Here is a 22,383-nt window from a genome sequence, read left to right as displayed (position 1 = left end):
TGTATGACTATGAGTGTAGTCCTGACAAAGACAGTTGTTGGTGACTTTTTTTCACAACCTAATCGGCCCAGCGTAAACTGGGAGGGTGTAATCAGTCTGTCAGATGATCTATATGTTATCGGCCATGAAGACTGTGAACTGTAATTTGTGCGCTTCAATCCGCCTTACGAGTGAAGGCCAGGGTTGGTTTATTGTAAGTGAGACAATTGCTTATTTTTGGTAGGTTGGAAAGGCAGAACTCGGAATTCGGAATCTAGAATCAGGAATGCAAAATATTGAATCCAGTATTCGAAAGGGATCGAGCACTGGCTGTTAAACTATTCAAATAAAACTTAAAAGAACTTAAATCCTAACCTGTAGTTGAAAAGAAAGAAAGAAAGAAAGAAAGAAAGAAAGAAAGAAAGAAAGAAAGAAAGAAAGAAAGAAAGAAAGAAAGAAGGAAGGGAGGGAGGGAGGGAGGGAGGGAGGGAGGGAGGAAGGAAGGAAGGAGGGAGGGAGGGAGGGAGGGAGGAAGGAAGGAAGGACGGGAGGAGGGAGGGAGGGAGGGAGGGAGGGAGGAAGAAGGAAGGAAGGAAGGGAGGGAGGGAGGGAGGGAGGGAGGGAAGGAGGGAGGGAGGAAGGAAGGAAGGGAGGAAGGAAGGAAGGAAGAAAGAAAAACGTCTTAATGAAAAATTTCATCATTTGCAAATTTATCGGCGCTGGGAACTAACAAGAACGCGAAAATTTCGTTGTCTTACTTTTTTCATAGCTTTGACAGCTCTGATTGAACAGGAAGTAGTTTCTCTATCTCGTCAACAATCTGGCTTTGCCCACAATCTTAAGCCTCTTCTCAAGTTCACAGCTAGCTAGTTCATATCGAAAATCGTCCTCTCGTCAAAATTGATTTAAAATTGCGCCAGAAGAAACTGAAGAGGAGTTACGTTGACGTTGTGTCACTATAAGCATGCCCTCAACGAGTACCAAGGTAATCCACGTAACACCTGGCGAATTGTCAATCAGCTTATGTCTAGGAAATCACACAATTCTGTCATAAACGAAATTAAGCTCATCTGCGGCAATTCTATTTATGATTCTCATGAGCTGTCTAACGCCTTTAATGATCATTTTTCGTCTATTGGGCCCAAGTTAGCAAATAATAGTCATGCCAATAAAGACAATTCTTCACATTTGGATTATTTAACTGAGACTGGACACTGCACACTCGAATTAAAACCGACCAGCGTCTCCAAGGTTCTTCCGCTTTCATCCAGATTATGTAAATCCAAATCTACTGGTTTGGACAAAATATCTGCAAAACTCTTGCGCGAATGTGCTGATTTAATAGCCGAACCACTCTGTACTACTTTACTACAATACTATCTTTAATCAATCTATTGTTTCTGGAATTTTCCCTGATCAATGGAAACTTTCGAAAGTTATCCCCTTGTTCAAACAGGGTAATCGTTCAGATCTAAATAATTACCGCCCAATTTCAGTAATTCCAGTTGCAGCTAAAGTCTGAGAATCAGAGAGAATCATTTATGATCAACTCTATAATTACTTTACTATACACAAACTAATTTCAAGACACCAATCGGGATTTCGCCCTCTTCATTCTACTGTCACTGCTTTACTTGAAGGTGCTGATGGTTTACAGCATTGACCCCAGGGTAAGGTAAACGCAGTCGTTTTCTTGGATTTAAAGAAAGCCTTCGACACCGTCGATCACGATATTCTTTTGTCTAAACTTATGAAATATGGTGTCCATGGCACTTCATACGATTGGCTTAGATCATACTTGGGCTGCCGCAAACGATTTTTTTTATAAATGGTTCTCTCTCTTGGGACCGTTTCCTCACTTGTGGTATACCTCGGCGCAAAGGGACACATTGCAATCGCTTCAACATCTGTATGAGATTATTGACCAGATCGGCCTAGCTAACATCATCAATGAGGCTTTCTTATCGCCAATGCACTGTTACACATCGCTCCCTGCCGCTTTTCCGTGCACTACTTTCAGTAACTACTCCGAAAACCCCCTTGTTGTGTCGGTCGAGTCAGTCCGCAAGAAATTATCAAAGTTGAACCCGTGCAAAGCTAACGGCCCAGACAACATCCCTGGATGGTTGTTAAAGGAAAATGCAGATATTTTAGCCGGACCGGTATCTGACATCTTGAACTACTCGTACCGTGAAAGACGCCTGCCATCGTCATGGAAGCACGCAGATGTGGTCCCCGTGCCAAAGCAAAAGCCCGTCCGTGATGTAAATAAGCACTTACGCCCTATCTCACTAACCCCCATTTTGTCAAAGTTGTCTGAAGATTATGTAGTTGACACTTACGTTAAACCTGCTGTGCTGGAGCGGATTGACCCCCAACAATTTGGGGCTGTACCTAAATCTTCTACTACGCATGCGCTTATTAGTATGTTGCACTCTTGGTTGGAATCGACTGACGGAAATGGGGCTACTACAAGAGCGGTACTATTTGACTTTCGCAAAGCCTTTGACTTAATTGATCACCAAGTCCTAGCCCCAAAGCTTTCCTCGTATGATATTCCGGAGTCGATCATGTGCTGGATCTTGGATTTCCTAACGAATAGAAGGCAAAGGGTGAAACTGAGTTGTGATTGTGTATCTGAATGGCGTTCTGTACCAGCAGGTGTTCCTCAGGGGACTAAACTCGGTCCCTGGTTATTTCTGATTATGATCAATGACCTGAGTGTGGAAATTTCGTACATCTGGAAGTATGTAGATGATACTACCCTCGCTGAGTGTGTGGAAAAGAACGGAACCAGCTCGATGCAGTCGCGCGTTGACGAATTTGTTACAAAGTCACGAGCTGATGGTTTCCAGTTGAATGAATCGAAGTGCAAGGAACTTAGAATATCATTCACAAAGTCAGAGAGTATTTTAGAGCCTATTACTATCAATAATACGAACATTGAGATTGTTCCATCTGCTAAATTACTAGGTGTTATGATATCGAATGATTTGAAGTGGAATGTGCACGTAGAAATGATATGTAAGAAAGTCGCAACGCGTCTCTACTTTCTTAGGCAATTAAAGCGTGCGAAAGTGCCAACTAATGACCTTTTGAGCTTCTACACCACTTGCATACGGCCAGTCGCAGAGTATGCATGTTCAGTCTTTCATACCGCTCTACCGCAATATCTCTCCGATCAGTTAGAGCGCCTGCAGAAGCGAGCACTACGCATAATAAGCAATAACGAGTTATGTTATCGACAAGCTTTAGAAGTTTTTAGCATACCTACCTTGTATGCCAGGAGAGAGGCGATTGGTAACTCAATGTTTCAAGACATATGTAATAACAATAATCACAAGCTTCATTCACTCCTTCCGCCACCTTACTCTGGCACTTTGCGTACACGGAAAAATCGCAAGTTCCAAGTCCCGCGTTTTAAAACCAATCGTTTCAGAGACAGTTTTATTGTAAGCCATTGCCGATAACATGCCCTTTTGCAACTCATATATATTAAATGATATGTTTTTGAAAAATTTTAGCTGTATCTTAATTGTAATTTAGTGTTTACATAATAATAGCTTTAGTATTGTTTAACTTTCTTAATTTATCATTTTATAATTTATAGTTACAATTAATTAACGTTGTACATTTGTCAAAATTATCGTAATTCAGCCCTCGGGCTGCAAGGGTAATTTTAATAAAACTATCTATCTATCTATCTATCTATCTAACTGTCTATCAAATTCTGAACCTTGAATGTATGCTGATGATACACACATAACTTTTGCTAGTAATAACATCCAAAATATTAACCGTATTAAAAGAGATTTCTTAAAACATAAAACTATAAAAGTTAGAGATAACAAGTTAAACCGACGTTTCGGAGTAGACATCACTCCATTATCAAGGTAAAAATGTTCTATGATGCTAAAATTACAGTATTAAAAACGATTGACGCTAAGAATTAACATAATAAGCACGTGCGAAATTGGCTATAAGAATACTTTAGCACGAATGGAATCCGATTGCACATTGAGGCTAGGCTTAAGTGTTCTTATAAATAACATTTCAAACACTAAGCAATCAAATTGTTTTTACATTTTTTGAGCACCTCAAAGCGTTTAAGCAGGTCCCGAGGGATCGACCCGTGTGCGTTCTTATAGTGTCTGGCAATAGCCGAGGACTGTTGCTTATGTCCCTTTACACGATTGTGTAAATGTCCGCGTGTGTAGCCTACATAACCTTCATCACAAAGGTCACATTGAAATTTATATACAACACACTGCTGATTTATGATCGGCGGCTTTGCCTCTTTCACTTTCAGTTCCTGTTCAATTTTTCTGCTGGTAAATACAGGCTGGATGGTTTTGTTTACTTTCAGGCTCAAATCCTTAAGTTGTTTTTTTACAAATTCTGCTGAGTTTTGGTCTTTAAATGGCAAGACTACTCGAACCATGTTATCCGTCTCTTGGGCTGTTGATAAAGGTCGCGGTTGGTCGCAGACCTTTGAGTCAACAAAGCGTTTGATAGTGGAATTTACGAGTTGTTTCGGGTACTTTAGGCGTGAGAAAACTGACTTCAAACGGTCACATTCGTCTGAGAAGTGTGACCAAGAAGAAGATAAACGGTGTGCTCGATCGAGCATAGTTCTCAGCAAGCCATTCTTGTACCGATTGTCAACATTGCTCTGAAAATGCAGAAGGAGACCTGAATTCGTGGGTTTTACGTAGACCTTTGTCTCTATCCGGGGAGATCGATTCAGTAACTGAGTTCCCAGAAATGGCAACATACCATTGCTTTCAGTTTCCATGGTGAATTTTACGGATGAATGTGCAAGGTTTAATGTGTCTAGAAAGCTAGATGCTGCCGCCATATTCGGCATGATGGTCAGGGTGTCGTCTACATATCTTCGATAGAACGAAGGGAGTTTTCCTTGTCGTTCGAGGTTTTCTTCGATTGAGGTCATGAAAACATTAGCGAGCAAGGGGCCAAGGAGAGAACCCATGGCCACACCATCAGTCTGTTCATACAAGGCTCCATTGAATTGGAAAAGTTGTTCTTTTGTAGCTACTCTGAGAAGGTCAACAAGGTCCATTTTCGTCAAATTCAAGTCGTACGTTACGTTAAACCAATTGTTGGTGAAAGCTCTGTTCGCGAGTATCTCTATCGTTTCATCCAAGGGTACGTTTGTGAACAGGGAAGACACATCATACGAAACCAGAATGTCACCGTTTGCTATTTCCACTGTTTTAAATGAGGATCTTGCTAGAGTTGAAAAATGGCTAACTGCTTACAAGCTTACTCTTAACACATTTAAGACTGACTTTCTGTTGATCGGATCGAGGCAAAGGCTAAGCTCGTTTCACAACCCTCCGTCACTTATGATTGACGGTGCACCTATAATTCAAGTTACTTCTACGAAATCTCTAAGTGTTCATATTTATCAGACTTTATCCTGGAATGTTCATGTTGAGAATTCATGTAAGAAAATCGGGTCTGGTATTGGAGGGGTTGAAGAGAGTGAGGTTTTTTGTTCCACATGAGATTCTCCGATCAATCTTCATGTCGTTAATACAGCCTCACTTTGATTACTGCAATAGGCCTTTTTCGATATATTAAAATTCAGCTTGATAGCGAGTCAGTGAGGACAAAGACAAAGGAAAGTGGAAGATATGTAAATATTTTTCACATTAATTCCCACGTGTTTCTATTGTCTTTGTCCTCACTGCCTCACTTTCAAGCTGAATATTTAATATATCGAAAATGGCCTATTCTGTTTGGGGATATTACGGCAAAACCCTAGCCAGTAAACTTCAAAAACTTTAAAATCGCGCTGCGCGTATACTCACTTAGTCGAACTACGATGCCAACGCTGATAACCTTATCCAAAAACTTGGATGGATAAAACTTGATTCTCAACGAACAATCGATATGGCTATGATGATTTTAAAGTCGCTTAATGGGCTTACTCCCGATTACCTTAGTTCCAAGTTTGTTGACCGTATTAGTGTCTCTAATTACTCCTTAAGGGACACAGAGGACAAACTAGCTATCCCACAGCCACACCCAAACTATATGAAAAATAGCTTCAGTTATTCTGGAGCAGTTATTTGGAATAGTTTACCAATCGAGTTGCGGCAGGCTGATTCCCGAAGAGCGATCCGGGCTGGCTGCGAGCGTCTCCTTTCATCAAGTTAAATCTACAATGTTTACACACGGCACTCATGTGAAGCAGGTTTTATTTTGTCATTTAATATTGTATTTACTGATTATTTAGAGTAATTTTAGAAGAATGTAGTTTTAGTCGTTGTACAATTTGTAACCCTGTAATGTAGTGGAGATACTGTTGATGATGCTGTTACTCTTTTGAACCATGCTCTATTAGAATTATACAACTGGTGTTCGGAAAATAACTTATCCCCTCACTCGACAAAATGCGAAGCTATGTTGTTAACGAAAACGCAGTTCATTGGGCCTCTAAATGCAGTAATTATAGGCAAAGACCGGATTGAATGGGTAAATCATACTCGACTTGTAGGTGTCAGTATAGATCACCGTCTTTCGTGTTCAGGCCATCTTAACGACGTGAAAAAGAACTTTTTAAACAAACTAAACCTGTTAAAACGCAGTTCCTTTCTAGGTAAGAATGCCTTACTGGACTTTTATTTTAAAGTCATTCTACCCTCCGTCTCATATGGCCTTATTGCGTGGAGAGGGTGTATCAACGCAGGGCAACTAAACTCCCTTGAAATGCTCCACCAAAGGGCGGCAAGGGTGATATACAAGCTACCCAAGGACTTGCCCTCTGATGTCTATGAACACACAAACTGGGACACTATAGACTATATGTTCAAACTCCGTTTAATCAAACTATTTTACAAAATTGTTAGCGAAGAAGCAACTCCTACATTATCTTATTTAGTGAACAGGCCTTTTACCAACTACAATCTTAGAAACTGTAACAGGATTACCGTCCCACGATTTAATTCCTATTTTCTGAAAAACTCTGTTGGAAACAGAGGAACCATCCTATGGAACAATGTATACACCCATTACACAGGAAGCAACTTCAAGACATTCTTCCGCATTGTTAAGAGAGACACTTACGTTAAGAACATTAATTTTAATGCCCAGTCAGTTCAATCACTCCCTAGATTTCATAATGACTTTAAATGTTTTTGAGTCTCTTTTACAGACCGTTTATTATTTTTTAGTTGCAGATGTCTATTCTTAAACAGTTCTACCTTGTACCTCAATTATCTAAATTAGCATTTGGACATACACATTTTATTTTATGTAATATTTCTAGTATAATAACACAGTCACGACCCCACAAGCACGTCAGTGCTTTTAAACTTTATCGTGTTTAAATAAAGAATGTGTATGTATGTGTATGTAATTCTGATGAGTTTACCGAGAAGCAATTTATCGTTAAATACACCGTGTCATGTTTTCTCTCACACTCGGTCGTTTCTCTTCAGTGGTCACCTACAATCAGATACTAGCTTAAATTGAAGGTTCATTTTATAAACATAGTATTTTCCTAAAACAGAACGGGGGCAAGATCGATCACACAACACTCAACCAGTGTAATAACTCTACCGTGATATTCTACCGTGATATTCTTTAAGATAATGTAGTCTGGGGATTAAGAAGAATGCTACTCAGCCTTGCTAAATGCAAAGAGGGCGGATGTGTCAATTATGTTATTACCTGTAATAAGTTTGTGAAAGTTGATAGTCTGCGCCGCTGACGGTAATAAAACCTCGTCTGTGGCGCAAGTAAAAGTCATACCAATAGGGGATACATGATAAGTTAAGCCTGTATTTATATGTTTGGTCGCACATAAATGGAAGGTCCAGAATTTACTTCGTAGCGCGCCTCTGGACTCGCTCGAGCTTCCGAATCAGATCTTTAGACTGCGGAGACCAGACTTGCGTGGCATAGCCAAGATGGGATCTTACTAGGGTGAGATATGCCGAGCGTCTGACCGTAGTGCTTTTGGCGAGTCTGGTGTTTCTCCTTACATATCCCAGGAGCCTGCTGGCCTTAGCGCATTGCTCATTGACTTGCCTGTTCCACGTGAGGTTATCCGCGTTGTAAACACCAAGATCCATTTCGGCCGAGACAACTTCAAGCTGTGAGCCGGCCATATGATAGTTATAGATGACAGGTTTAAGTTTCCCGGTAATGCGCTCCTCTTTGCATTGCTGTAGTTAAAGTTTAGGCTGGCAGAATCTGACCAAGTGACCAGGTCAGACAGGTCCTCTTGAAGTTGTTCTGCATCGCGCGTTGATGAAATCTCTTTGAAGACCTTTGTATCGTCAGCGAAAGCAGCAATCTGGGATGATCTAACTGTGCCTGGCAGAGAGTTTACATACAGAAGGAACAACATAGGGCTCAGGATTGAACCCTGTGGGACCCATGATGTCAAAGGTAAGGGGCTCGATGTTGCATCCAATGTAGTCACTCGCTAAGATCGATTGTGCGGGTACGATTCTAGCCAAGTTAGCAGGTTCCCCCCCAACAAAATTGACGTAGCTTTCTTAGGAGTTTTTCGGGGTTTACGTTGTCAAAAGCTTTTGACATGTCCAAGTAGATTATATCTACTTGTCCTCCTCTATCCAGCTTTGCGCCAATATGGTCTAAACCTTCAACAAGCTGAGCTACACATGACCGATCAGCCATGAAACCATGCTGACAAGCGCTGATAAGATTGAAAACATGGTCTCTGATAGCATTGAATATACACCTTTCCATGACTTTCGAAACAATAGAAAGTAACGAGAGCGGTCTGTAGTTTTCCACTTGTTCTTTATTATTCTTTTTAAATAAGGGGACAATGTTCGCTATTTTCCAATCTTCCGGCAGACAGCCTAACCTTTTAGTGACTTGTTGAAGAATTCAGTAAGCGAGGTTGCTATCAAGTCGGCTGTTTCTTTCAGAATTTTGGCAGATTCGTCTGGTCCAGTAGCTTTACTGGCATCAAGATTACGCAGGATTAGTGCAACTTGACATACTGAGAGAGTTACATCAATCAATAACGGATCTGTGTCTGGTAACCAACCGTTCTTCCTTTGAGGCAGTTAAGTTCCTTGATCAGGCGCGACTACTGACACAAAATACTGATGGAGTAACTCCGCAACTTCGCTTGGGGTGGAGGCTTTAACTCCTGTGTTGTCACTGGTTGGCACGGTAATCGTTTCAGGGAGGTTTTTGTGATTTGATTTCACTTTCAAAATCAACCAAAAACGTTTCAGGGTCAATTTTTAAGTACGATTTCGTATCCAGAAAGAACGCCTCCCTACATTCGCGGAGTCTGCTTTTCATGTCAGAACTCAGAGACCTAAACTTCTCTTTTAGGAGGCTTGACGTAATTTGCCGTTCAATATCTTTGGTATTGAATCTCTCTTGTTAATGAGATTTATGATGAAGCCACTGATCCAAGGGAGTGGGTTAGCTCCTTTGAGTTTTTTTTTCGGAATAAAGTCGGCCAGTCGAAGTAAACAAACTATTACAATTGTCACAAGCTTTTCATTCTTTCTAGAACATTATAAAAGGGTGGCTGACCCTCTGTCTGTCAGAAAAGATCACTAACATCTATATCTTTCGCCACTGTTATTTTCCTTCCTGACAAGCCACCCTCCCCCCCCCCTTTCCTTATCAGTGTAAGATTCGATACTACTTCTAAGTTTCTTTTTGTTATTAAGACCAGAAACCCATAAGGGTTGAAACATGTAACGGCCCCTTGTGCGCTGGGAAACAAGCTTCTGAATATTCAATTTGCTAAGTACCATATTTGGAACAACAAGAGCGAGGGGTTTCCAAATATGGTACTTAGCACTGAAACATTCAACCAATCAGTTCGCACTGAATATTCGGAAGCTGTGAACGCGCGTTACACGTTTCAACCCTTATGGGTTTCTGTTAAGACCTAATTAGTTATATAAATGTAAAACCCTCTCCCGTTCTGTAGTGTTTATGTTAGTATATTAAAGTAAGGAAAGTATTGTAAGTAAGATAGTTTTCTTGTTCTTACTGGATTGCCAGTATGGCAATCCCCGTCGGAAAATGGCTAAGATTTCGTCGTTCTTTAATTTTTTTCCGTGTCGGCAAAAGTCTTACCTGCCACTCCCCTGCTAAGTGGTGTCTTTGTGCATACAGTCTTCTGTGCGTATTTTGTTAGGCTTGAGGGGGTTGGGGTAAACTGTAGATTTCTCTGGTGCACACAAGAGAACATTTAATTAACCTGCAATGGCGTCGAAAGTCATTGTAACGCGAATGGCGTTTAAGTGGATCTTTAAACAAAATATACCCTTATGGAGCTCAAGAATGGAACGTCAATTGAATAAAACTGACTTTATTATGATCGGAACCCGTCAGCAATTAGCTAAAGTCAATGTAACTAGCATACGAGTGGGAAATCACCTGATAACCAAGTCCAGATCTGTTAGGAATCTGGGTACTTGGTCCAATGATACATTTGATATGTCCCAACATGTGACCAATCTTTGTAGTGCATCATTCTTTCAGTTACACAATATAAGACGCATAAGAAAATATTTAACGCAAGAAGCGGCCGCAACACTGGTGCACTCTTTTGTCACATGCAGAATCGATTACTGCAATAGCTTATTGTATGGTCTACCTGACTACCAGTTATCCAAGCTTCAAAGGGTCCAAAACTCGGCCGCCAGATTAGTTTATGAGGAAAGTAAATTCTGTCACATTACCCCATTATTGATGAAACTTCATTGGCTTCCCATAATCTACAGAATCAGGTTCAAAATAGCACTTTTAACGTACAAGGCAACCAGTGGCTTAGCGCCGTCCTACATAAGTGATCTTATTTCCATTAAGACCGGTGCAAATTACTTTTAAATTTTCCTTTACGTAAGTCTTATTCTACACTCGGTGACCGTTCTTTTAGTATGGCTGCCCCTCACGTTTGGAATTCACTTCCTTCCTTCATTAGGAAAGCCACCACAATTAACAATTTTAAGAGTCAACTTAAAACTTATTACTTTAAATTAGCATATTTTTAGTTTACAGGAATTAACAATTTTATTGGTACTTTGAATTCATGTAATTAATTTTAAGTTAACTTACAAATCTATTTATGAACATATTCTTAGGTTCTATGAACTGATAAATTTGATTGGTATTTTAATCCATGTTAAGCGCATACGATCATTCTGTCATGACGCATGCGCTATATAAGTTTTTAAGTTATTATTATTATTATTAAACAAGACAGGCGATGAAAAATAAATATCTGAAATCTTAAAAGCGACGAGTAATGGACTTCGACAACAATCTTTCGCCCATCGAGCCGAAATCAAAGTGAGCTGTATTTCTAATATGTTGCCCAGTGTGAAGTTATGTACAACACTGAAACCAAATGGCAAATTCTCTGGTAATTTATGGGTTCAACAAAGAAGGAATCGAACACCTTAAGTGGATCTGTGATCTCTGTTGTCTGGCTATTTTTATTCATTTGTACTCAACTCTGCACAGTCTTGCGGTAACAATTGGAAATTTCGCTAATTCTTGTTAACCTTCAATGTCGTCGAAAGTCATTGTAACGCGAATGCAGTTTTAGTTTAAACAAAATATACCCTCATGGAGCTAAAGAATGGAACGTCAATTGGATGAACAACACAGGCGGAGAAAAGTAAATATCTGGAATCTTTAAAGCGACGAGTAATGGTCTTCGTCAACAATTTCATTTTTCGCCGTTGAATATCAAGTGAGCTTTGCTTCCAATATTTTACTAACTTGGTATTATATACAACACTGAAATCAAATGACAATTTTTTATGCATTTAACAAACATTGAAGGAATCGAACGCCTCGAATGCATTACAGTGTTTTCCTAAGTCGCATCTAAGTTGTCTGGTAAATTACATTTATTGTGTACTCAACTCTGCAAAGGTGAAAAAAAAATTGGAAATGTGACATGGAAGAGTTATTTGAAGGAAAGCTTGTTGACTCTTTTGTGCTTCATTCATTACGGTCAAGGTTCTTTCGAAAAGAGTTTCATGTGAACTGTCAGAAGTTTATTTAATTGCATATGATTTGTGACACGGATTGAGCGTAGTGAGTGTGTTGAAATAGGAAGGGTTTTTGGCCTCTAATAGCAAATATGTTGTTTGTTTCTTTCGCTGAAAAAGGCTTTTGTGAGATTTCCAGCCTTTGTGACTTTTAATATCATGTTGTGTATTTTTCGAGCTTACAAATTTGAATACGTGGGTTGAAAATGTAATACGGGAGGATTTTTGTGGTAGTGCACTGTAAGCAGCGGTGCATAAGTCACGAAAATAAACAGGTCTGTTGGAAGCGTACTTGCGTTTCAACAAAAATGACCCCCAAAATTAGCAAAAAATTGTGACGCTGATGAATAATAAAATAGCTGCTATTTCCAAAACGATGGAATTACCTGGTGATAGATAACCTCGTCTTGGAGAGTAAATTTTTGACTTTTCAGAAACAATGGTCAACCTCAAGAGTTGGGCGATTGTGATCCTTGTGTTGAATTCGCACATTTCTTGTCAAACTTTATAATTGAAAGAAAAAGAAAATTAACAAAAAACCCCGCTATCTTGCCATCATTTGACACAGATGCTTCACTGTTTGGCGAGTAAACACGCCGCGGTAACTTGATCACGGTGCCCGCTGAATTCGATGTCACTTTCGATTTTGCGCTTTACTTTCTGCAGCCAAAAGTACAATAACAAAACTGAACGTAGCAAAAATCTCCCAAATTGTTTTTCGCTGATGGTAACTTTATAAATCGTACGCTGAAGAAGGAAATCGAAGATTTAAAAGAATCTGCCAACTTCTACGGGAGAGAGCTTAATTAAAGACTTGAAAGAGTCGTTGCAAAAAACGAAGGACAAAAATAAGGAATTGAAAAATACACTAGCTTCAACAAGGAATGAGCTAATAACAACGAAGGAGAATCTTAGAAAGCAGAAAGAAGAATCGGAAAGACAATGGGCACACCAAGATGATTTGGAACAGTGCAGTAGGAAGATTCACGGCATTCCACAAGATGCTTATCCCAGTACAGAGGCAGCGGTCATTAAAGTTGCCGAAGCCCTGAACATTACAGTAGAACCGGAGAATATCGAAATTTCACATAAGCTGAATCACGGCAGGGCCATAATTGTAAAATTTTGAAGTCATAAAGTGAAATCGAAACTTTATAAGGAACGTGCCAAGCTAAAAGATGTCAAAATCTCAGATATATTTCCTAGCTACCCTTCAAGTGGACAGCAACGGCAGCGTATTTTCATCAATGAAAACCTTACGGCTTATAGGCGAAGAATTGTAAAAGAAGCAAACAAACGGAGACAGAAGGGTACACTTTCAGTGTGTGGACTTTAGATGGTAAGATTTACATCAAGACCTCGCCTGACGGCTCTCCTGTAAGAATATTTTCCGAAGAGGACCTAGATCACTTATAAATTGAAATAGAGAAACGGCAATATACTGCAACTAATTAAGAACTCCAAACCATTCAAATTTCTCGCTTCCAAAGTAATTTAGTTTTTTTTATCTACGCATTTGTGTGTGTTTGATGTTTTGTATATGCACCCTTCTTTCTTACACCGCCAAATTGTCATTTTGTTTAATGTACGTTTCTCGATAATTCTTATTAGTTTACGTTTAAATTCACGTTGTAGTCTTCTGTTTTTGTTTACCATATCGAGCACTTTTTGCATTACCTATCGTACACCTAACAGAAAGAATGCAAATGTTCTATCGAGGCTCATATATTTTTTCCCAGGAGACAAAGATTAAAACAAAAAACGTGACAGATGAGTATACGTTTTAGGAATGTTGTTCTTATTTGTGTGTATATTTTTTCCCTGGAGACAAAGCTTGCAACAAAAAACGTGACAGATGAGTATACGTTTTAGGAATATTGTTCTTATTTGTGTGTGTGTGTGTTCTGGCTGGTTTCCATCCTAAGGTATCCAAGACTGCCACTTTCTCCCTTTCTATTGCAATTTTTTCAAAAAACGGGGATAATTGACTTGAAACTATTATTGAAACGACGTTTAGGAAATTGTCAAAATAGCAAAGAGATTTTCAACTGGCTTAGAGCAAAAAGCTTTTCAATTTATTTTCTACAAAAAACGCATAGTTCAGAAAAATCAGTGTCGATTTGGTTAGCCGAATGGGGCTATAAAGCTCTTTTTAACAGTTGCAATAGTGCCAGTGCAGGAGTAGCTATCCTATTCAACAATAATTTTTCCTTTCTTGTGTGGGAAATGAGGATAAGAGGCCCACACTCTCTCAGTATTATCGTCCAGATTTAATCGTTTCTCGTCCAGAGATTGAAAACAGCCCTAGCACAAAACTACACAATTGAAAAAAAAATTTGTCCTACTCATACAAAACTAACTTCATTTAAACAAACCCGATTGGCTAAAATGACGGCCGTTGACAGAAATAATAAACAGAATCAATTTTACCGGAAACAGGCTCGTTCAACAATGAAGGTATTCAAAATTTTGAGACTTCGTGACAAAAATCAATCGAGAAAAGGAATCACTGACTTATGTGACCACCCAGTTTCCGACACTTTGAACTGGAACGTTTCTTCTCTGACCTTGAAGGCAGGTTCATTATATGTGATATCAAAGTAGATAGAAAAGTTATTACATTGGCAAAACTTATACGCTCCCAATGAGGACAACCCGCAGTTTTTTGAGGACATCTTTAACCATTTGGAAGTTGCGAAGAAATTATAGTTGGTGGCGACTTCAACCTTGTACTGGATTTACGCGGGGACAAAAAGGGAGGCCTGGCCAAAACTCATACAAAGGCACTACAAGTAATTAAACAGTATGCAGCTAAACTCGATTTAATAGATGCATGGAGTCCTAAACCAAGATGCCCGCAGATATACGTGGCGCCGTAGAAACCCTGAAATTCATTGCCGTCTAGATTTTTTCCTGGTGAGCCAGAGTGTAGTGTCCAATGTTAAAGACACTGATATCTCACCAGGCTACGAGACATATCACTCCTTGATAACTATTAAAATTGCGCACCACTCTAATATCAGAGGTGCAGGATTTCGGAAGGTAAACACGTCTTTTCTTAAAGAAACTGAATATATTAATTAAATACGAGAAACAATTGAAAAGGTGAAACTGGAATACCAAGAGGACAAATACGTAAACCCCGCTCTAATGTGGGATAAATTCGATCAATTATGCTTATCAGGTGAGGCAGTTTTCAGTTAGTCAGAGGCGAGGAATAATAAAAGTAATACCCAAAAAAGACGCAGATCCACGTCTTGTTAAAAATGGGCGCCCGATAACACTCCTAAATATCGACTACAAAATTGCGGCTAAGGCAATTGCGAATCGTCTTAAAATTGTGATCCCAAAGATAGTTAACAATGACCAAACTGGTTTTATTAAAGGCCGTTTTATTGGAGAGAATATAAGATTAATCGAGGGCATAATAAATTACACTGCTACCCAAAATATCCCTGGACGACTTCTTTTTCTGGATTTTGAAAAAGCCTTTGATACGGTGGAAAGGTCATTCATATGGAAAACACTCGAATCGTTTAACTTCGGTTCATCAATTATGTTACCAGAATATTGAAAGCTGCATCTTAAATAATGGATGGGCAAGTGGGCTATTTCATTTTAGACCGAGGAGTTAGGCAGGGCTGTCCTTTGTCTCCCTACATTTTTATTATTTGTGTGGAACTTTTGGCCGAAAAAATAAGACAAAATAAAACTATTAAAGGAATCTCGGTGCACTGGGCGAAGAAATGAAAATCAGCCAGTTTGCTGATGACGCTACAATTGTCCTAGACGGCTCTAAAGAATCATTCACAGTGGCTCTACAAGATTTAGAGCTGCTTGGTTCTATCTCTGGTTTACGACTTAATAACAAGAAAACAGAAGTTTTGTGGATAGGTTCCAAGGCCGGATGGAACGAAGTTTTTCGCCCAGAAAAAAATCTTAAGTGGGTTAATAAAGTTAAATCCTTAGGAGTTTGGATATCCACAGATTCTGAAGCTAGTATAAAAGCAAATTATGATGAAAAAATAGAAAAAGCACAAAATGTCTTAAGCTCCTGGAAATACCGGACACTGAGTCTCTTAGGGAAAATAACTGTGTTGAAGAGCCTTGTTGCATCTCAATTTGTCTACATTCTGGCTCCCCTGCCATCAAATGGCAGGGGAGATCAACAGGATCTTTTATAACTTTTTATGGGATGGAAAGGGGGACAAGATAAAGCGACATTATCACCCGTGAATACAAAAGCGGTGGCTTAAGGATGATAGACATTAAATCTTTCAATAAAGCACTGAAATCAACCTGGATTAAAAAATATTTAGATTAGGACAACCATGGAAAGTGGAAGTTGTTTTTCGATTTACATTTAACAGAATATGGAGGAACGGACCTCTTTAAAGGAAATCTTAACAAAAATGATGTACACAAATATTATAAAATATCTGATACTTTTCTTTCCGAAGTCTTGCAATGATGGTCGGAAATTAGCTTCAATGGTAACATCACTTCGAACAAACAGTTTCTGTCAATGAACCTGTGGCACAATTCTCTAATTAAAGTGGGAAATAGTCCAATTAATTATAAAACGTGGGCTACGAAAGGGGTACGTGAAGTTAGACACTTAATGAAAGATGAAAACAGTTTTCTTTCCCCAGCTGAGTTCAGGGAGCGCTTCAACATAAAGATAAATTATCTTAGTTCGCATTTTTGAGCGTTAAAATAGAATTTTCGGTCTCAAGCTTCTGTTACAAAGTGGTCACCCATCTAGATACTAACCCCGCCGGACATCGTTTTACTCCAGGAAACTTTTGCATTACAAAGCTGTCAGATGCTCAGAGTGCACGCTTAAACGTGTGGTGAAAAGAAGTTGTGAGGGAACTTAAAAATGATCAGCATGTCAGCCTACAAGCCAATGTTTCTCGATTCCCTTTTATTTTCTTCAATCTTTCTGGGTTTAGTACTTTGCTAGTAACTACATGTCCTCTCAATGCTGAGAAACCCTACAATTTTACACATTCCTTAAGCCAAATCATCAACTGGCAAAAAGACCTTTGAGTTCTCGGCAGCGATGGACTGGAACACGTTACCAAAGTAAATTAGAGAATAGCCCTTTTCAAGGGGACATTACTAAACAGCGAAACAGCGAAACAACGAAACGAAGCACCAAACCACCATGTATGACCCCACCATACATTGAATACTAACCGACAAAGGTTGGATTTGAGATTAAATGTAGTTTTAGGCCTAATTAGGCCTAATTAAATGTTATTGCTCCTAAGTCACTGAAATTAAGATTAGGATTCAGATTAAGAGTGAGATTAGGAGCAATAACTTTTTAGGCCTACTTTGACCTAAAACGATGTTTAATCTCAAATCCAACCTTTGTCGGTTAGTATTCAATTTCTTATTGGACAAGATATGAGTAATCATAGATGTTCAAGAATTTAAATATTATTCTTACATTTTATTTTATTTTTATTGTACTTATCGGTTTGTTATGGTTTTTTAATATTTGTTTATAATTATAAGTATATTTTATATTTTATTACACATGGATTAATACCAGATGGTCCCTTTGGACCACCTGATCCATCATTGCAGGTTAAATAAAGTACTTATTATTATTATTATTATTATTATTGTTATTATTATTATTATTATTATTATTATTATTATCGTTCAATCGATGTAAAAAAAACCCTCACATGAGATGTGTAGGGAACTTATTCTGTTAACCAAAGAAACGTGTCGCATTGCATAACACAACACATGTGCCTTAAAGTTTATGCAAGTAGTGAATGGTTCTTTAACTGCGTGTGGTTAAAAGGGTTTTTGTGTCTTTTATTTTTTTCTAAGTTGTATTTGAATGGTTTGATAGCCACTGATCGATCGATTCCGAATGCGGGTTCAATATTCTGGATTCCGGATTCCGAATTCCAGATTCCTACATTACTTATTTTTCCAACCTGGCTTTCTTTTTGTGGCAGTGCACTGTAGGAGAGTAAATTTTTGACTTTGCAGAAACAATGGTCAACCGCAATTGTTTGGCGATTGTGATCTTTGTATTGAATTCGCACATTTCTTGTCAAAGAGAAAAAAAAGATAACAAAAACAAAAACCCGGTATCTTGCCATCATTTGATCACGGCGCCCGCCGAATTCGAGGTCGTTTTCGATTTTGCAATTTACTTGTGCAGTCAAAAGAACAATACAAAAAATTGAACGTGGCAAAAATCTCCCAACTGTTTTCCGCTGATGGTTTCTTTTTATCTTCGCATTTCAAAATTTATGTTGTTTTCATGTCGTAAATTTTGTTGTTGTTGGCAAAATATTTTATTTTTGAGGTCACCCATCCAGACACTAACCCCGCCGTACAGGCATTAACGTTTGTATTACAAAGCTGTCAGAAGCTCAGACCTGTGGTGAAAAAGAAGTTGTGAGGGAACTTGAAAATGATCAACATCTCAGCCTCGAAGCCAATGTTTCTCGATTCCCTTGCATTTTCTGCAATCTTTCTGGGTGTAGTATTTTGCTAGTAACCACATGTCAGAGGGCTATTTACCTAAGACATCTTCCATGGCACTACAATGATATACGGTACCAAAACAATATCGTGTACTATTAGAGCTACATGTTACGGAAAGACAACTTGAATCTCCTGGAAGACAAAATGCAGCTCATTTAACAATATGGAATAAAGCGCTGTGTTACTGCACTACCACACGTACACAATGCTTGCCAATTTTTTTTTTCTCTTCTCTTGGCGTTTAGAAGTTCTCACCGGCAGAAGCCCTATCGATCGCAGCATGTACTCTTCGTCTTTGTCACCTTTAAATAGACCGCTTTCATAAATGGCGACCACCTTCATATTCCTTTACATTTATGTAAATTACACCAACTGCGTTCATTTTGAAACAAAAGGCGCGTTTACACGACAGAGGAAAAATGGCACGGGTCCGATAAAAAGTGGAACGGTTCCAGTCATTTTTGTAAAGAAATAGTGAACTTTTATCCGTTCCGCTACCGGACCATAGGCACCTATGGACCCGTGCCATTTTTCCTCTGTCGTGTTAACGCGTCCCTTGTAGCATCATTTTGCACCCTCTCTTCGCTCGGGCGCAAATGATACTACTCGGGCCACAAATAAACTATATGCCCTAAAGCTGGCCACGATTGGGAAGTAATCATTGGGTTTTTTTCATTTCAAGTAGTGTACTTCTTTCTGCCTATGGCCTGGGAAGCGACTTAAGAAAGAAAGAGCTTATTGGTTAAAGTCTCCCGGCGCTCTCACAAGCGGACCGGCCCCGTTAGCGAAAGCGCATCTTGGTAAGCGCAATCCGGAAAGACAATTCGCATTGGGCGCTTCTGAAGTCTCTCAATATCAGCAGAGATACTTCGGGGAGGCTACTGTGAAAAATAGGTACGCATTGTGTACGTGTGGTAGTGCAATAACTTGACAAAGTGCTTTATTCCATAACTGTCAACTGAGCTACGCTTTGTTTTCCAGGACGTAATATGTTGCTCTAATACTACACGATATTGTTTTACCGTAAATCATTACAGTACCATGGTAGATGTCTTCGGTAAATAGCCCCCTGAGAAGACATGTAGCTACCAGTAAAATACTAAACCCAGAAAGATTGAAGAGAATTAATGGGAATCAAGAAACATTGGCTTCGAGGCTGACATGAAGCTCAACTTCTTTTTCACAGCAAGTTAAAGCGTGTACTCTGAGCGTATGACAGCACCCTTCCAACAGACTTGTTTATTTTGGTGTTTCACCCATTTATTTTCCGTTGCGGTTGTTTGGTGACAAGAGGATTTGAAAAGGCTCTTCAGCTTTGTTTTCCCTCTCACCTATAAACACAAAGGCGGCCTCCGCTTCTCTATTTTTCATACAGATGTAATTTTTTAAAAGGAAATTGGAGCGAAAAATTGCATGAATAAATTACAAGAGAAGAAAGAGGCTATCAGTGAAATCAACAGACACAGACTAGCCGATATAATCTACATGTTTACCAATCAGCCAAATTAAAGTAGTGTTGCCGAATGTACACTTACACTCGATGACTAAAAGATTTCGACATACGTGAAAATTAAGTTGCGATTTTTTAATGTTTCATTTAATTCAGAAGAGCTCATCTTTTCTATTACTGGGCAATTTTTTTTAGCACAGCGCCGTGGGAATTTAACACAAACAAGCTGATGAAAGCTACATTTGTTGCTGATCGATCGCTGCAATGATCGCAATCCGTTAAAGTGAAACCCGTGAAAGGAGGACCGAGTGTTGAAAGCAAGGGAGAATATGGTTGGTGAAGTATGTGCCCCAGAAGTGGACAGGAGTGGACTGACTGAAAAACAATTACATCAGGCTAGACAGTTGTTAAGTGAAGAAGCAGATGCATTTTGCGAAGATCGGGTTACGGTGACATTGTGTGTATTCCAGAGTTACAAATATCACGCTTACTGATACTCAGCTAGTTCAGGAGAGCTTTCTTCAGTTTCTTGCAATACCACGAAGTTTATTTCCAGAAGTGAAGGTCTACATTGAAAATCTGCTTAACCGAAGGTTCATCAGGAAATCTAAGTCACCTTTCTCGAGTAGTGTTGTTCGTGTACGTAAAAAGGAGGGTGGAATGATTCCGAATAACGTGTTCAGCTGTTCACGTAAATGAGTTAACTCCTACTGCTAAATGCGACCGGTCGAACGAAAATTTCTTAGCAATAAAGGAAAAGAAAAGAGAAAAAAAAGAGTAATATTTATTACGGGAGCGCTGATTGACAAAGTTAATTCTTCCAGTAAATAATCTTTAAAATGAATGCTGAATTCCAGTCTTCTAATTCTGCGCCATGAACCGAAAAAAGAGCTTCAATAGCCCACACTACCATGAGTTTTCTTAACTTCCAATTAGGAAATAAAAACAGACAGCAAAAACCGAGGAATAGAGGAGTAACTTTGCAGCGCTTGAAACCAAGATGCTCTGAAAATTGGGGAAACTCGTGTTCATTGAAAAGATGCGCAGATGACTAGTCGGGCGACAAGTCTACTTCAGCGCGCGACTCGAGCTAACTGGGCATACGGACATGGATCGTGTCTTGACTTCTAAACTCGTATGGGTATATCTGTTTCGCAAACGGATATAAAATGGTGGACTTGAAAATAGTCTACCGGAACCAATACTAATTGAATATGGAACATTTTCACAAAGAAAGCTTAAATTGACTCAAATCCACTGTGTAAAATGGCGTGGTACTAATATATCACGGAAGAAACCATTTTCGGATTTTCCGCTTTCAAACCGATTTCGTTTGCGTGACACTCGATACTTTGCATATGCCAAAGTCGTCTCGCCCTGAACGCAAAGTCACGCAACGTTATCTATTATTAACAGTTCTTTCTCGATTTTCAACACTATCCACACATATCAGGAAAATAAACGCAGTTTAAGCATTTCATAGCGCGTAAAAAGATTAAAAGAAGTTTCAAAAGTGTGAAAGGAGACCGAATCATCTTTCTGGTCATCGTGATTCACAGCTCGAATGAAATTACTCTCTTGAAGTATGCAAGCTTTCAAAATTGTCTAGCAGCACGATCGTATAACTTAATTCTCGGAACTAGAACAAATGATAAAATAATAAGGTTTAGCGAAGTGATTTATGTCAGGCAGTTTGCGTGGACCACAACGTCAGAAATTGTTGTGAATTTCAGACAAGCCAATCGAACAAATTCTACGTTGACATACAATGATTAACTTACGAAACCAAACAACAGGATTAACTTACCCACGCTGTGGTCATAAAGTTCCAAAACCATCGAAATAAGAACACACAATGATAGTCTCGTTAAAGTCATCCTGTATGATTCGTGGCAATCGTTCAAAAATGGCGGAGGCTGAAAGAACTCATCTTTGTGTTCATCAGTGACCTAACGATTTCAGAATTCGTAAGGCGTGACTTGAATTGAATAGCGGAAGTCTAAAACACGTCAGCTTAGGCAAAATTTATCTATATTTGGAAAATTCGTGTGGATGTGATATAGTCGAAAACAAAACGGGACATTCGAAAATAAAACAGCCACTCATTTGAAGAGCGATAAGAAATAACTTACTTAATATCGCAAAATTTCTTAATTTTACAGCACACAAACTGGTGGCTTCACAACCAACTATCTTCTTGGTTAATTCAAGTATTATTTGGATTGAATAGTTTCTCTTTCCCTTCAAGTTATTTCCGATAGATCATGTGCAGAGGCTTAACTTGTATTCTTGCTATGATGCCATGACGTAATGTCTGTGTCCAAAACTTATTCTCGGACTCCATTCGTTTGTGAACGATTCGTTACATGTGAGTGAACAATACTATCTATGAAG

At 39.1% G+C, this 22,383-nt stretch overlaps 2 protein-coding genes across 2 annotated transcripts in view; both read right to left on the bottom strand.

Moving 5' to 3' along the window:
- LOC138017099 (uncharacterized) overlaps nucleotides 1-22,049 on the bottom strand; it is a 47,946-nt gene extending 25,897 nt beyond the window's left edge. The window contains exon 1 of the mRNA XM_068864300.1: nucleotides 21,797-22,049. Within this exon, the coding sequence (XP_068720401.1) occupies nucleotides 21,797-21,866 (70 nt within the window). The 5' untranslated portion in view covers nucleotides 21,867-22,049. The remainder of the gene's footprint in view (nucleotides 1-21,796) is intronic.
- On the bottom strand, nucleotides 3,806-4,951 carry LOC138016452 (uncharacterized). The gene has a single exon (XM_068863590.1). It carries the CDS (start codon nucleotides 4,928-4,930, stop codon nucleotides 4,040-4,042), a length of 891 nt encoding a protein of 296 aa, XP_068719691.1. The 5' UTR covers nucleotides 4,931-4,951; the 3' UTR covers nucleotides 3,806-4,039.
- Nucleotides 22,050-22,383: the final 334 nt, after the last annotated feature.

The sequence above is a fragment of the Montipora capricornis genome, chromosome 9 (assembly GCF_036669925.1).
Source record: "Montipora capricornis isolate CH-2021 chromosome 9, ASM3666992v2, whole genome shotgun sequence".
NCBI lineage: Eukaryota > Metazoa > Cnidaria > Anthozoa > Scleractinia > Acroporidae > Montipora > Montipora capricornis.
The sequence above is the reverse complement of the archived record's forward strand: the minus strand, read 5'-3'. Positions and strand labels throughout refer to the sequence as shown.

Coding starts and splice junctions, on each gene's coding strand:
- LOC138016452 (XM_068863590.1), bottom strand. CDS start 4,930: ATGACCTCAATCGAAGAAAACCTCGAACGACAAGGAAAACTCCCTTCG.